The 14,213-nt window shown below is 40.7% G+C and overlaps 1 protein-coding gene across 4 annotated transcripts in view; it reads left to right on the forward strand.

Moving 5' to 3' along the window:
* The window catches only part of PATJ (PATJ crumbs cell polarity complex component), a 140,098-nt gene that overhangs the window by 25,697 nt on the left and 100,188 nt on the right, over positions 1-14,213 (forward strand). For all 4 annotated transcript variants that reach the window (XM_042030858.1, XM_042030855.1, XM_042030854.1 and 1 more), the window contains 4 exons: positions 2,228-2,284; positions 3,659-3,793; positions 7,325-7,489; positions 8,268-8,396. In XM_042030858.1, the coding sequence (XP_041886792.1) occupies positions 2,228-2,284; positions 3,659-3,793; positions 7,325-7,489; positions 8,268-8,396 (486 nt within the window). The remainder of the gene's footprint in view (positions 1-2,227; positions 2,285-3,658; positions 3,794-7,324; positions 7,490-8,267; positions 8,397-14,213) is intronic.

Raw genomic sequence — 14,213 nt, forward strand, 5'->3', positions numbered from 1 at the left:
AATGTATGTTATAATGAGTTGGGAGATTTGTTGCCCTTTTATTTTATTCTGTTTATATAGATACTATTGTTATACAAATACAAGGCAGGAACAGTGATTTAAGGAAATCAACTGTCCTGTTAAATCTGCATCACAGCAGCCACTTAAAATATATGGCATTTTTATTATTTCATTCATGATCTATTTGTTTTACTGGGCACTGAATAAAGAAAAGGCTCAGGATAGAGCTTCTGTTTTCACAAGAATCTTACAATTCTATCTGAAGAATGAAAGAATGATTTTCAAACACGCTGAGAAAATACGAAGTAATTCTCAGTAGTGTAACTTTGTGGTGCCAGTGTCTAGTAGATATTTCTTCACTTCATATTAAATAATTGCCTAGCAAAAGATTGTTTTGATGAATTGTCACGAGGAGTTGATGGAAATTGTAATTCACTTGTGCTTTTCAGTGCTGGGTGAGCCAGTGAGTACAGATAAAAGACTCCGGACAGTGTTCTTTCCGAAGCCTTAAAAAATTCTCACCACCACCAAGAAAACGCCCTGTTTGTCTTTGCAATGCTTGTCCAGTTGATTTAGAGACGCTTATTTTTACTACTTGGAGTAGCCATTGCTCCAGTCACTCGCTGGAAGATTTAAAGTAGCTTTAAGAATTGCCTTGAGAAACTCGCTTCCCTTCTTTCCATTAGCACTCCTTTAAGATCTGAAGTTCGTCTAAGATTATGTACCTGATGCAATAAATCTGTTTGGCTGCTCACTTCAGTTGCTTGGTATTCCCATCCTTACATTTCAAGGGGCTGATATTACCTCCCTGAGCACTACCACACTTCCCACAGAGGACAAAAACCTGCTTAGTTGGTGAATCTGGCTGTTCCCAATCCTTCTTCTGCCGCCGCCGGTGAAATGTCAGCAGTGAAAATGTTAATGATGGGGCCTTTTGAATAATAGAAGGGAACTCTTGTGGCATCCCATTTTGAAAGTCATTTTTTGGTTCTGGTCGCCTGTGCCTCTCTCCTGTGTTCAGTAGCAATGTTCTGTTTGAGTCCAGGCTGTGACACCGCAGTCCCTGTGTCACACTGTCCTCACTCAGCTCCCAGAACTCATCCTGAAGGTCCCTACAAGATTCTCTCAGGAGTATTTATCTTCAGAGGAAATAGCTGTTTGAAGAGAAGGGTTGGTGGCTTCTGTGCTGCTGGTCCTTTGTGGTGCCAGTGGAAGGAGCTGAGATCCTGGGCAGGAACGTAGGACCATGTGGTATCAGTCAGGCTGAGGAGCTACCAGTCATAAATCCATTTAGTTACATGCATGGACATGAAATGGGTTCTATCTGGCAGGAAAAACACCCTGAGTACTGGAAAACAACATGCTGGAAGCCCTACTTAAAATTAATCCAAAAGAAAAGTCTAATCTTTATTAAACTAGAAGTTTTCAAAGAAAAGCTACCTGGTTTTTGCAGATCTACCCAAGTGTAGCTTTCTTTCAAATATTCAACTTCAAGTGTCCCAAATTCCAGCCCTGGGCCATTGTCATGATTTGACAGCCATAAATTGGAACTAAATGATCTTTAAGGTCTTTTCCAACCCAAACCATCCTATGATTTTGTCTTATTACATTTAAAATTGGAGTGAAGAACCTTCTAAGGTTACAGATAAATCTGTTATGTTAAGGAGGGACAATACAAGAAAACTGGTGGTGAACACAGTCATTTTATTAATCTTAAAAAAAGATACGGAAAGGGTTTCCTGTCCCTGCTTGAAATAACCCACTTGCCATTCCCATTTGGTAATTAAAGTTCTGTATTTCAAGCCATGTTAGCAACAGAAGTTGGTGGGTTAGTCTGGATGTGAGATGGCTGCACTATAGCCCGAGGTAACAACTTAAGCTGTCATACTTTCAAATTCTGATTGGCAAGTCCGTGTGGGTATTTGTGTCAAACATAATGGCATTTTGTGCTTACACAGGATTACTGAACTTGACTAAAATTGGCATTTGGGCTCCAGGAATAGGATAATATTGGAGTCTGCTAATAGTGCATAATCACCACATTCCTACTTGTAAATGTTCTGTGCCTGAAAGATTTTTCTAACATTTGTTTAAAATTATTTCACATCAATGTGACTTTGTTTAAGTACAGTTTATTTTGCTCGTGAGTTTTTTTGGCAGAATTTCATCGTTCTGGTAAAGTCTTTATTGTCCCGCTGTTGAAAAATGTTCTGATGTCCAATTTTAGGTTGTGACCGTGGATATGCCCTTTACAGACGATTCAGAGCTCCAGAAGTACTCAAAGGTAAGACTTCCATGGTGGTTTCCTTCGTGGTGTATGTTGGCAGGGCAGTCCTGGGAGGACATGACACCATTCCAGATGTGTTTCAGGAATTTAGTGGTTTTGTGGCTCTATATTTTCCAAAAAAAGGCTGCCAATATTCTGCTTATCTCCTGGACTGATCCGGTACCTTTTCATAGCACAGGCAAATGAACCTTTTAACAGTTCATTACCAAACCCCCAAACAACAAAAAAACTCCCTCAAACCATGCACATAAACCCTAAATTTAGGGGTACTTAATTGCACAGAACGGCAGAGGTTGAAACTGCTGAACTATGCCGTTGTCCTGCAGAGGAGTTTGCCACAGTAATCCTGGCTCAAGGAAAGGGAGGTATAATTAATTTAAATTGTCAGAGCTTACATTAATTTCACTTCCAAGAGATTTTCAAGATACATATGTTAATATTGTGGAAAAGAGGTTTTAGAGGTGATGAATTTATATATTTGTGGGGACATCTCACTGGGGAAGGGCCATAAAGTCATAATCAGACATGGCTGTGAAGGAGTGCTGTGGATCAATGGATTGCTCCTTTTACTTGCATCCAGAAAAATAGCCAGAAAATTCCCAAACTGAGGGGGCAGCTCCTGCTGATCATCTCTTCTTCCCAAGTTGCCATGATTTCTGCTGCCTTGTCTGGATAGTGTATCACTTTTATTTGAGTTTTCCTAATATTAGACTTAATATTAAGACTTAAGGCACTGAGGGTTGGAGTCTCCCTAAGGAAAAACTCCAAATTAAGGAGGCCCAGTGGGAAAAGGCTGACACAGAATCAGTGATTTCCCCTTGCAGAAAAAGGGTATCAGTTTTAGTAACTACTTACAGAGAACGCTTCATGGATATTTTTTCTACCTCAGAGGAGTGTGGCTCCCAGAGGAGTAAGAACTTGTGGTGAGATTTTATAGCAATTATGGAATTTATTTTATTCTTTTATTTATTTTTATTTCTTTTATTTTTGTTTTGCTCCAACTCTATGGAAGAGGGGTTGGAACTGGATGGTCTTTAAGGTCCCTTCCAACACAAACCATTCTGTGATTTGTTGACAACTCACCTTTTGGGTGGGATGGACTTTAGCTGGTACTTCTCTCTGCATTTTTCCCAATAAGATCAATTATTTAAGAATACAGTTCAGATTGCCTTTTACCCCAGAGAGCACACTGGTTATTTTTATTTGTGCAAACAGTTTGTGAAGAGAAGTTATGGACATCAGATGAGGTCACTGTGAACATTTAATCATCTTACTGTGTGTTTGGTTCAATTTGGTGAATCCTAAATCTGATTTTATCATGGTAAGTAAAGATTTATACTTAAATATATACTTATATTTATTTTTTGGCAGTTACTACCCATCCACACTCTGAGATTAGGAGTTGAGCTGGACACGTTTGATGGACATCATTATATATCATCCATTGCTCCAGATAGCCCAGCTGCAGCACTTGGTCTTCTGCAACTGGAGGATGAACTTCTGGAGGTAAAAAAATAAAACAGAACCCCCACAAAAATAAAAATTATGTGTTTCCTTTTTGTTTGGCCTTCTTAAAATGCTTCTCTTAAGTTCTGGCGTGGCTGCTGTGTGTGCAATAGTAGTATTCCAGAGTTAGCTGAGGAAGCAGAGTTGTGCTTTGGAATTCACATTCACATTCACGCTTATGGACAAAATGTCAGATTCTTGTGACCTCTCAGTGACTTCATGGTTTTTGTTTTTTTTTTTCTGAAATGTTTTAACATGAGTATCAAGAGTTACAAAGGCAGAGATAATATTTGTGTTGAATTATTTGTAGTCCTGTGGCTCAGTCTTTCTGCACAATCTGGCTTTAGCTTTTGTGGTGGATAATCTTTCTGAATATTTGTCACTCCTAAAAAATTTACAACAGTCTTAGGAATAGTGGTTCCAGTTACACAATAAAACTTTTTTGTTGAGTGTTGAAAGATATTTGTGTGTATGAGCAAATACATCAGTTTGTTTAAATGTGTATAAAGAGGTATTGGGAGTTATCAGAGTCACACCAGACCTATTTTCTCAGGAAAAATTATTATTTGATAACATTAAAATAATTCCTATTTTGTATGTGTGTGTACATGTATCCATTGGTATCTCAGCCTGCAAGTGAAAAGACATTAATTTCTTATTGAATGCATGCTCCTTGTGGAATATTTTGATATTTGAACCTTTTTTTTAGTGGATGCAAAGAACATTTAATGGAAACAGAATTAGGCCTTCTGAAAGATTGATTTGTTAGGTGTACAGCTATTTTGCTTTTACTTCTTCACTCCCTAACATCAAAAATTCATACTGATATCACTAAGACCTAAAACATTTTCTTATTGCTTAATGCAGGAAATCTTGATTCCTGAAGGAAGGGATTAATGGAATGCTGGGAGTGTCGTTTAAATTGCTTGGCCACTAAACAAAAAAAATTTACACAAAAAGCAATAATGCTGTGCTCTAGAGTAACTTAGGAAACTTTAATTGTATATATTTAACACTTTCATGTATTACTCTTAGAATTAAGTTCACAGGTATGTCCAGACCTAGTGAGTATAAATTTTTTGCTATTCTGTAGTTGGGGAAAAAAGCCCCCAACAAAATAAAAATGTGCTCTGGGGCTAAAGCTGCATGTGCCAGGTTTAGCCCAAACTATGTTTTTGCAGCCAAGTTATAAATCCCCTTAAATAGGGGTTTGCAGTGGAAAAAGTGACAGCCCCATTCCCCAAACAAGCAGCCTTACCTGGGCCTGATACATTGGGGATTGAAATATGAGCAGCAAGGATTTTATTTTTCAGTCTACAGTGAGGTTGAATGTTGATTATTTTTAATGATGTGTTTGAATTATGACAGAAAGCACGTTACCCCTCCCCTGCCCTTCATTTTAGCTAATTCCATTGTGTTCTTTTTTAGGAGTAAATTGCTTCTTTGTGCCCTTTTGTTGTACAATTTCCCTGCTATTTGAGGGCTGGCTGGCTGATGGGCTGAATGAGTGGGTGTAGGGCACCTTGCCTGCTCAGAGGCTGATTTCTGGCAGCTGCAGCAGGAGAAATGGGAGTCCCCAGGTCTGCTGGGGGGTGAACAGTAGCTCTCCCCCATCCATCATGGGATGCTGAGAAGTGCTGGTAGCTTTCCACCACGCTGCCACTCTCCAAGCATTAAAAAATCCTTACGCGTAGATCCTTCTGCTTAAATAATTAACTAATGGATGAGGCTGATAGCTCAGCACTTGCTATAATTCTTGCAGAAAAAGCCCAGAGCAGTCTGTCTTACCATGGTGGAGGCCAGTTCCACCACTCTCAATTTTTCTGCTTGGCTGGGATGTAGAGTGTGAGAGGAACTCTGTGTTTCCCAGCAGTACAAACTATGTTTACACTGCAAGAAAGGAAGAAGTGGGGGGAAAAATAGAAGTGGTCAGGAAGCAAACGTTGGCTAAAGTGGGATTGCTGTGGAGCCTAGCTTGAGGATTGAATCCCTCTAATCAGCAAGATCTGGGAGGTGTATGGAGAGGCTCTGCCTCAAGTGCACACATGCGAAGGTGTGTCCATGTCTGGTGAATGTTTCCATGCTCTGTTTTCTTGGATCAGATGTGGTTTCTTCTGCAGTTTGGGTATGGAGGGAAGTATTGAAGGTGATCTTTAGCTATCCCCACTTGCTGTGCCTCCGTTCCTGTTGTTGAGTGACTTGGATGGGGGGTGCTGGATTCCTAAACCAGTGGCTGCCCTCCAGCAGTGTGGACATTTGGTCATGAGAGAGGCTTGAGGCAGCCTGAAAGAAATCCCTGGAACACACGAAGTGTTGGGATTGAGTCCACAGCACTGACTGGGTTAAACCCCTGCTCTTTTGGGGCTGCAGTGCTGGTTAACACAGGTGATACTCAGACCTGTGACACCTGCTGACATCCTGCATTCCTCGTATTTAGGGACAGCCCTGTGGTGCAGATAGAAGTACCCCCAGGATAGAAAGGTTATAAAATAGGTAAAAGAGGATGAATCACGGGGGTTTTTTCCTGCAGAAGTAGAATCACAGAGTGGCAGAATGGTTTGGGTTTGAAGGGACATTGAAGCCCATCCAGTCCCACCCCATGCCATGGGCAGGGACACCTTTCACTATCCCAGGCTGCTCCAAGCCCCATCCAACCTGGCCTTGGACACTTCCAGGGATGGGGCAGCCACAAAAAAGTGCAACTGCAGTATCCCATTTTTAAAGCATCATTATCTACCTACCTACCTACCTACCTACCTTTATCTTTTTTTTTCTCTTTCAAAGTCAAACACTAATGTTTCGAACATCCATTAACAATGTTCTTCTGTTATCACTCACAATCTTGGTTTTATGGTAAGGTAAGCTTTGACCCTTGTCTGGCTTTCTGGTTAATTGCTTACTGTCATTGGTTTCTTTCTTACTGTACAAATGCTCTTGCCTGTTTTCTGTAGGATCTATTTTTGTTTCAGCCACTTTGTTGCACTTTAAACCGGCAAAGTTAGAATCACAGAATCATTAAGTTTGGAAAACACCTCTAAGGTCATCGAGCCCAACTTTTAAACTACTTGTGGTAGTTCTGATTTCAAGTTTTTGATTGGAGCTCAGAACCCCTGTTTGCTTAAAATACGGTGAGAAAATCAAATGTTTTAGCTTTTGACGTTCAAACATGTAAGCCTAATGTGGAAAAAATTCCCCAACAAAGAAACAGGTGAGAAAGAAATAAGAATTCTAGGAAAGGTTTAGGCTTGGAAAAGTCGTGAGCAGAAAAGAAGTTAGAGGAGGCTGAAGAGCCATGATTTAGCAGTCAGTAGTCACAAGATCTTGGAGGTGAGGTCTTACAATAACCTACATATTCTTCAGAAGTGTATGTTAATAAAACCGTGCGAGCTGTGCCAGAATCCCCAGGTAAAATCAGACTTTCACGCTCAGACGGGGAAAAATATACGCCAAAAAAAGAAAAAACTAAATTCAAGAATTCGGTGGATATCCTTTAATTCTCTTTGTGTGGATGTGTGTTCCTGTTCCATACAGGTAAATGGAGTGCAGCTGTATGGAAAATCGCGGCGTGAGGCCGTCACCTTCCTCAAGGAAGTGCCACCCCCTTTCACCCTGGTGTGCTGCCGGCGGCTCTTCGATGACAGCACCGAGTCCCTCGTGGACGAGCCCCCCGTGGCAGCTTCCCCTCCAGAGCAAAAGGTAGACTCCTCCTGTCATCCACTGGTGCAAAAGGACAGTAACTTTGTGGAAAACTGCAGGTATTTCTGGGTTTACACGGGTTGGTCTTGAGAAACTTCATTGTCCTAGGAAGACAAGGTAGGTAAATCAGTGAGCTGCTTTGCTGACTGTACATCCCATTCGTCATCCCTGCACTTAATAGGTGAGTGAGAGCTCTGAATTACACTAAATCACATCCTTGCCACCATTAGCTGATTGCTTCCATGTTCTGAGTAGGTTTTCATAGAACTGGGGGAAAAAAAAAAATGAAACTTAAAAGTTTCTTTCCGTTGCAGGAGCTTTAAAGTCTCAAACTAAAGCTTGACACTTGTGGTTGCTCCTATTTGTAAAAGTATTTACAGCTTGGCTTCTCATCTTTTCTGATTGTCTGGCCTTTCTATTAGCTGTCTGTGGTTAAATCTTTTATGCTGTTTATTTTTCCTTTATGCATCTAATGGGGCAGCTGAAGTTCATCAGCATGTAACAGGTTAGTAATATTCTAATAATTAATTAGACTAATACATGGGTATTTGTGTGCCAGGTTGGGCTCTGATGCTCAAAACATGTAGGCCTGGGCCCTGGGGAGTACTCAAGGCAGCAAGCTGGAGAAAACTCTATTCATAATGCTCAGTGAAGGTTTAATTCCATGAAAGGTCACATTTTAGGGCATGTATTCACCATTAATAATCAAAATGTTGAAGGAATAGTGTTTGTAAAGAACTGAGAGAATGGTATTTGAACCAGAGCTTTTATTTTCCAGGTGAAACCCGAGGAAGACTTCAATCCCGAGGAGGAAGAAGGGGAATTGGCATTATGGTCTCCTGATGTGAAGGTTATTGAGCTGGAGAAAGACAAGAATGGTTTAGGATTCAGCATTTTAGACTATCAGGTATACTTTCCTGTATAACTAAATGCTAAAAATCCCTTTGATCCTTTGTCATGCATGGTGCCTTAAAGTGGTGTGTGATGGTGGTTACTGGGTAATGGACTTGACACTTGGGCCTAGAAACTGTAGGGAAAAGCAATGTATTTTGAGGCCAACTCTATAAAGAAGGGAGTGTTCTAAACCACTGATTATTGAACATGATAAAGTGCAAAACCTTTAATGAAACTCCACCCCTTAACTCTTGAGTTTAATGACTAAATGTTGGGGAAGGTTGGTTTTTTGTTGTATTTTGTTTTAACTTGGAATGACTTTTCAGCTGTGAGAGTGGCAAGTGAGTATTCTTGGGTATTAGTTGGAGTTGATTATATTCTTAATTGCTAAACTCCTTAGAAATTAACAGACAAGTCTTTAATTGGAGGGAAATCCTATTAAAATTAACGATTCCTTCTTTCAAAAATACTGGCTTCAATTAAATATGTAGAAACTCTCAAAATCTGTAGTCAGAATGAAATGTTCTTCATGTTTCTAGTCAACGTGATATATTTTTTTAAACCTCCAGTCTTCATATTTATAAGGGAATCAAATAGCTGGATTACTCTTTATAAAAATATACACATCACATCTGAGTGCTGCCTAAACATTGTAGTTTAATGAAATGTGTTCAACTGTTGTACATAAATGTCAAGTGATATAAAATTCACTTTTTGATACAATAAGGCAGGAGTTGGGAATGAATTAGAAGGAAAAAAATACTTGAAGTATTAGGCAAACCCATTAATTCTATATTTTACCAGTGCGATTTAAGATTACTGAAAATAGATCCTGTTAGTCATTTTAGCTGACACATGTTGTGTTGCAGTGCCAGCTCTACTCTAGAGTTGCTGGGAGTCTTTACAGAGCAGTAATACACAGATTTGCTTTTAAGTTCTCATATAATCAGAATTAATGAAGGCTTTAATAACAGGCTTTTTATTTACTTATTCGCAGATGCAAATACACGAGCAATGTTGTGGTACTTTCAGCTAAATTTAAATACATTCTAATCAATTCTAAATGAGTGGTAAACCACTTAATCTCAGATCTTTATAATTTCAAGATATTTATGTATAAAGTGTATAAAGTATGTTCTTTTGTTTGGGATTTGCCTCTTAGATCTTTTACACTTTTCATCATCTGCAGATTAATTTTGATAGGGAGATATCTGTGACTGTTGTGTGTGTTTATGTAAATACATCCATCACATCCTTGAGTGCAAGGCAAAGAAAATAAATAATTGTCCATGCTACAGTGGAGGCAAGGCAAAAAAAAAACCCCCGTGTGTGGTTCCTGGGAGAGTGTTTGGAATTCTTAACACAGACTTGCTGGGGAGCACAGAATTACAGCAGTGTTTAATTGTGCCTTAAAGGACCTGGAGAGCCTTCTTTAAAACATGAAAGGTGTTTTTTTAGGCACATACTCTTTTTTTTTTTTAACCAGAGAAAATTCAAGCCTTATAATGGAAAATGATGCTGCTTGTGCTGTGTATCCACTGCTGATTTTGCTTCTTTTAAGGAACTGGATTTTTAATTCTTTTTTAGGTGTTTTTCAATGAAGATGGGTCTTCCCATCTTCATAATCTGTGAGTGACCAGCCTTTCTAGGCTCCCATAGTGTTGATGGAGGTAGGGTGGGGAGGAAAATGCTTTTGAAGGGGAGATTTTGAGCAGGCAGCCTGTTTGTGATGCTGGTAATTAACACACAAGGACTGACTCTCTGTCCATTGCAGAAATTTAAGGAAAGTTTGGTGTTACATACCCAGCTTGGAGGAGGTGATGTCACTACCCTGGGTTTTGAAGATCTAATTATTTCTGTAGCTGTTGGTTGAAATGACGCTTCAGCAATACTGGGAGGGCTTCTGGAAGCTCAGTGGGAACAGGGAAGTGGCACCGGCGTTAAAAAGTGGCTCTACAATTCCACCTCACTTTGCCCCACACCAAGGTGTGACAACACCTTGGAAACAGTGGATCCCAGCCCTAGAGAGGGACTGGTGGCTGTTGCCTGCAGTGTTTAAGGAGCCCTGCTCCTACATTTCTGACAGTGAGAGATGCCAGACACGCTGCAGAAGCACAAGAATGCTCAGCAATTAGAGACCAGGCTGCTCCCAGTGCTCTGGAAGTTTCTTCCTGCTGCTTTCCATTCCTCTTTGGTACTTGTTTTCAAGCACAAGGCTTTTTACCTTTCCATCTTAATTTTGATTGTAGAATTAGATGTGGTGCTGAAAGCTCCTGTTGTATATAATTTATAAAATTTGCCATTTTGTTTCTCAAAACTGGCTGCATTCTCAGCATAAAGGATGCTGTGCCTCAGTTGTCCTAAATTCTGTGCTTCCCAAGTCATGCTCTGGAAAACAGAATTAATAAAAACTCTTTGTGAGGCAGAATAGGAGTCTGAGTACGTGGAAAACTGAATGCTGAGATCGAGAAAATTATTACTCTGGCATATTAATTTTTAATGGGCTGTCTTTCTAATAATGTTTCATCTATCAAATAAATGATAAGCATATCCCAAGTGACTTGCAGGATATTCCCAGAAATGTACAAGCATAATTCCAATGCCTATATATTTTAATGAACTAATTACAAATTAATTATACCAATTATGCATAATCAATAGTATTTCTACTTTGTCCTGTGTTTTCTTTTGATTGTCTTTAGGGATTTAAAAGCTTAAAACAGAGCCACCTTCTTTTTTTTAATAAGGTTTGTGCAAATGTTCTTAAAACTTTGGGGTGAAGTTACTCCTTTTACTGTGACAGGATAGTCACAGATATTCTTCATTTTCCTGTGGTCTTTATGTATTAAAAAAAAACCCTTTTTCCCCCCTTTGAATGTTATAATTTGTAATTTTGTAGTAGGAAATCTGCTCTGCTGGCAGCAAGGTCAGTACTTGGCGAGAGGGGAGGTGGATGGGAAGCTGAGCCTGTGGATTCTTGAAATGATGGATTTCAGTGGATTCTTTTTTTTCTTTTATTTAAGTAAGAAACACTGAAGATGTCTTAAAATGAAATCTGTGGTTTTTTCTATTGTCACCACTGCTTTGGAGCCTGGTCAGAGCTCCTGCTTTTTCTTGATGGTGCTTAGATGGGAAGGCTGCAGAGGTCTCTTGGCCATTAAAAAGGTGTGCTGCTCAGTCTTGTGGCCAACTCCTCCATGAAGTAATACCCTCTGCTTCCCTTAATTTCCTTCTAGTTTCACTTGGAGAAGTTGCTCTGCCTTTCACCTCTTCACTAACCTTTATGTAGTGCTGCTGGCACAGGTAGTGCCAAGTGTGTTCTGATGCTGAGGGAGGGACCCGGGACGCTGCTTGTGGAGCGATTTGGGATCACCTGGGATGGAAGGGGCTACAGTCAGTGTATTTCATGTTCTTTATCAGCAGACCTGAAAGTATCCAGCTTAACAGTACATTTGTCTAGCCTGGAACTAATCACAGAATCTCAGAACGGTTTGGGTTAGAAGGGATCTTAACTCTCATCCAGTTCCAAACCCTGCACCTTCCACTAGACCAGGTTGCTCCAAGCCCTATTCAGCCTCCTGGCTAGCAAGTCAAGAGCTAAGCCATTGTTTTTGAGACCAATCCCTTTTTCTTAGACAGAAATTAAAAGATACTTTTATCAGGTTAAAATAGAGAAATGCTGTCTAAAAACACCCGTGATCCCAGGGCATTAGAGCAAGAGGAAAGAAAAATCCCACAAGACTTCTAGAGAAAAAGAAGAGATCCCAGTAGGATAGAAGGTCCTTTGAGCCCTGAAACCGTGTTTACCAAAGACCTGATGCTTTGCAGGCTAACAGACTCTGTCAGTAATGTTTTACAGAAATACTGGAAAAACCGCAGGTAGCTGAATTGCAGATTTCTTGAGGCAGTATTGACCAGAAGGTAACTTGAATGGTCTGATGAGCTTTTATCAAATTAAACAAAAAGCTGAATGGACTTTATGTGGAGCGTAATTTACTGTGCTTTGAAGTCAGAGTCTTTTTAAAGCAGCTGTTTCAAAGTGCATGAAACTGGAGAGGGTGAGGGGTGGAACGGGGAGGTTTGACATTTTACATAACTCTTGGGAAGGACTGTGAGATGCTGTTCCTCCCTGTCTGCGCTGAGAGATAAGTCCCCAGTGCCTGGTTGCTTCTGCACAGTCCAGCTGCCCTGGAGAGCTGTCAGGCTGTAGGAGCTCATGGACTCACCTGCTCCAAGTGATCCATGGAAGCAGAAAGAGGCATTTCAGCACTCCAGGAGCTTCAAGTTATCCTGAGCTGGAGAAGCAGCGTGAATTGTGCCTGCCTTGAGCTGCCTGGGTCAGTGCTGCGGGGATTTTCCTGTGGTTTAGCAACAGGGATCCCACAGCTGCCTTATTCCTGGCTTCCCTTTATTAGTAGTAGCAGTTTTTCGTGCTGTTGAACTGAAGTCTCATTTGCTGCACATTCAGCAGGTTATGTTTTGTCCTTCTCCCAGGGAACATGGGAAACAATTGTTTTCTCTTTTCTAACAAAATCACTGCATAGTCATTCACGGCAGGAAGTGGAGCAATTTAAGTGTCTCCAAATATCTTTCCTCTTTTCTTTATGCCCCAAACAGGCTCCAGATGCAGCGTTACAAAAATGCAAACTGACTTCTTATTTGTAGAAGGTGGTATTCAAGTAGATGATTTTTTTTTTTTTTTTTTTTACTTTCTTGGTCTGTTGGGCAGTGAGATGCAGGCTGGAATGCTTTGACAAGTTGCTGGCTAAACGTTTGCCCTCTTGTGATAATTTGAGCTTTTGTCTGTTCTTGTGATAAGTTTGTTATGAACAAAGAAGCATATTCACGTCTTTGTTAAGCACATTTTCACCTGATCATGTGATGGAAACCTGTGGCTTACTGGCAAAAGCTACACAGCTGTATTAAAAAGCAGTTTTACAATGGCTATCAGCTTGGTACTGGGAAAACTGATAAAGGCAGCTTTTCTCCCATCTCTACAACCCATCCACATTCATTAACATCAAAGTTCTGTAAGCCTCAGTACCAACTGTGTTGGTACTCATCTCACGGAGGATTTGCTTCTCTCCCCCTATGGGAAAGTTCTACATCCTTTAAATCATATTAAGCTGCTTCATGTGTAAAATAATTCTTAATAGTGTGTCATGAATTGAATCCAGTGTAGCTTTTTGAAAAATTCTCTTGGAGTTCAGCTTAAAAACTACTTTTCAGGACCTAAGAGCTGGTGAATGCAATTGAGCACATTCCTGGAGAAGTTTCTGAGGTGTTTGTGATTAGTGGATTCCGAAACCTCAGTGCTGCAGTAGTAATGTGTTGGGAGAGCAGAGACCACTTTAATAAGAAATCAAAGAGATTTTGTATCTCACAGGAAGATACAGACAGACCCACAGGAACAGCTTGATGAGGGACAGATCTGGAGAACCTGGAGGCAGGAAGTCACATTAGGGGTTGGGTATTCCCTGACACTGGGCTGGAGGGGGTCATCAGTTTGACCCTAAATGAGAAGTTAGGGAGGAATCTCATAGAATCACAGAATTCTTTAGATTGGGAAAGTCCTCTGAGACCTTTGAGGCCAATTGTTCCCCTCAGCACTGGCAAGGCCACCACTGCCCCATGTCCCCAAGTGCCACATCCACACGGCTTTTAAATCCCTCCAAGGATGGGGATTCCACCCCTGCAGCTGTGCCAGGGCTGGACAGGCCTTTCCATGAAGAAATTTCCCCAATGTCCACCCTGAGCCTCCCCTGGCCCAGCCTGAGGCCGTTCCCTCTCCTCCTGTCCCTGTTCCCTGCCAGCAGAGCCCGACCCCCCC

Source organism: Corvus kubaryi, unplaced genomic scaffold (assembly GCF_017639235.1).
Source record: "Corvus kubaryi isolate FWS band 111438036 unplaced genomic scaffold, C.kubaryi_AGA036_p1.0 37334, whole genome shotgun sequence".
NCBI lineage: Eukaryota > Metazoa > Chordata > Aves > Passeriformes > Corvidae > Corvus > Corvus kubaryi.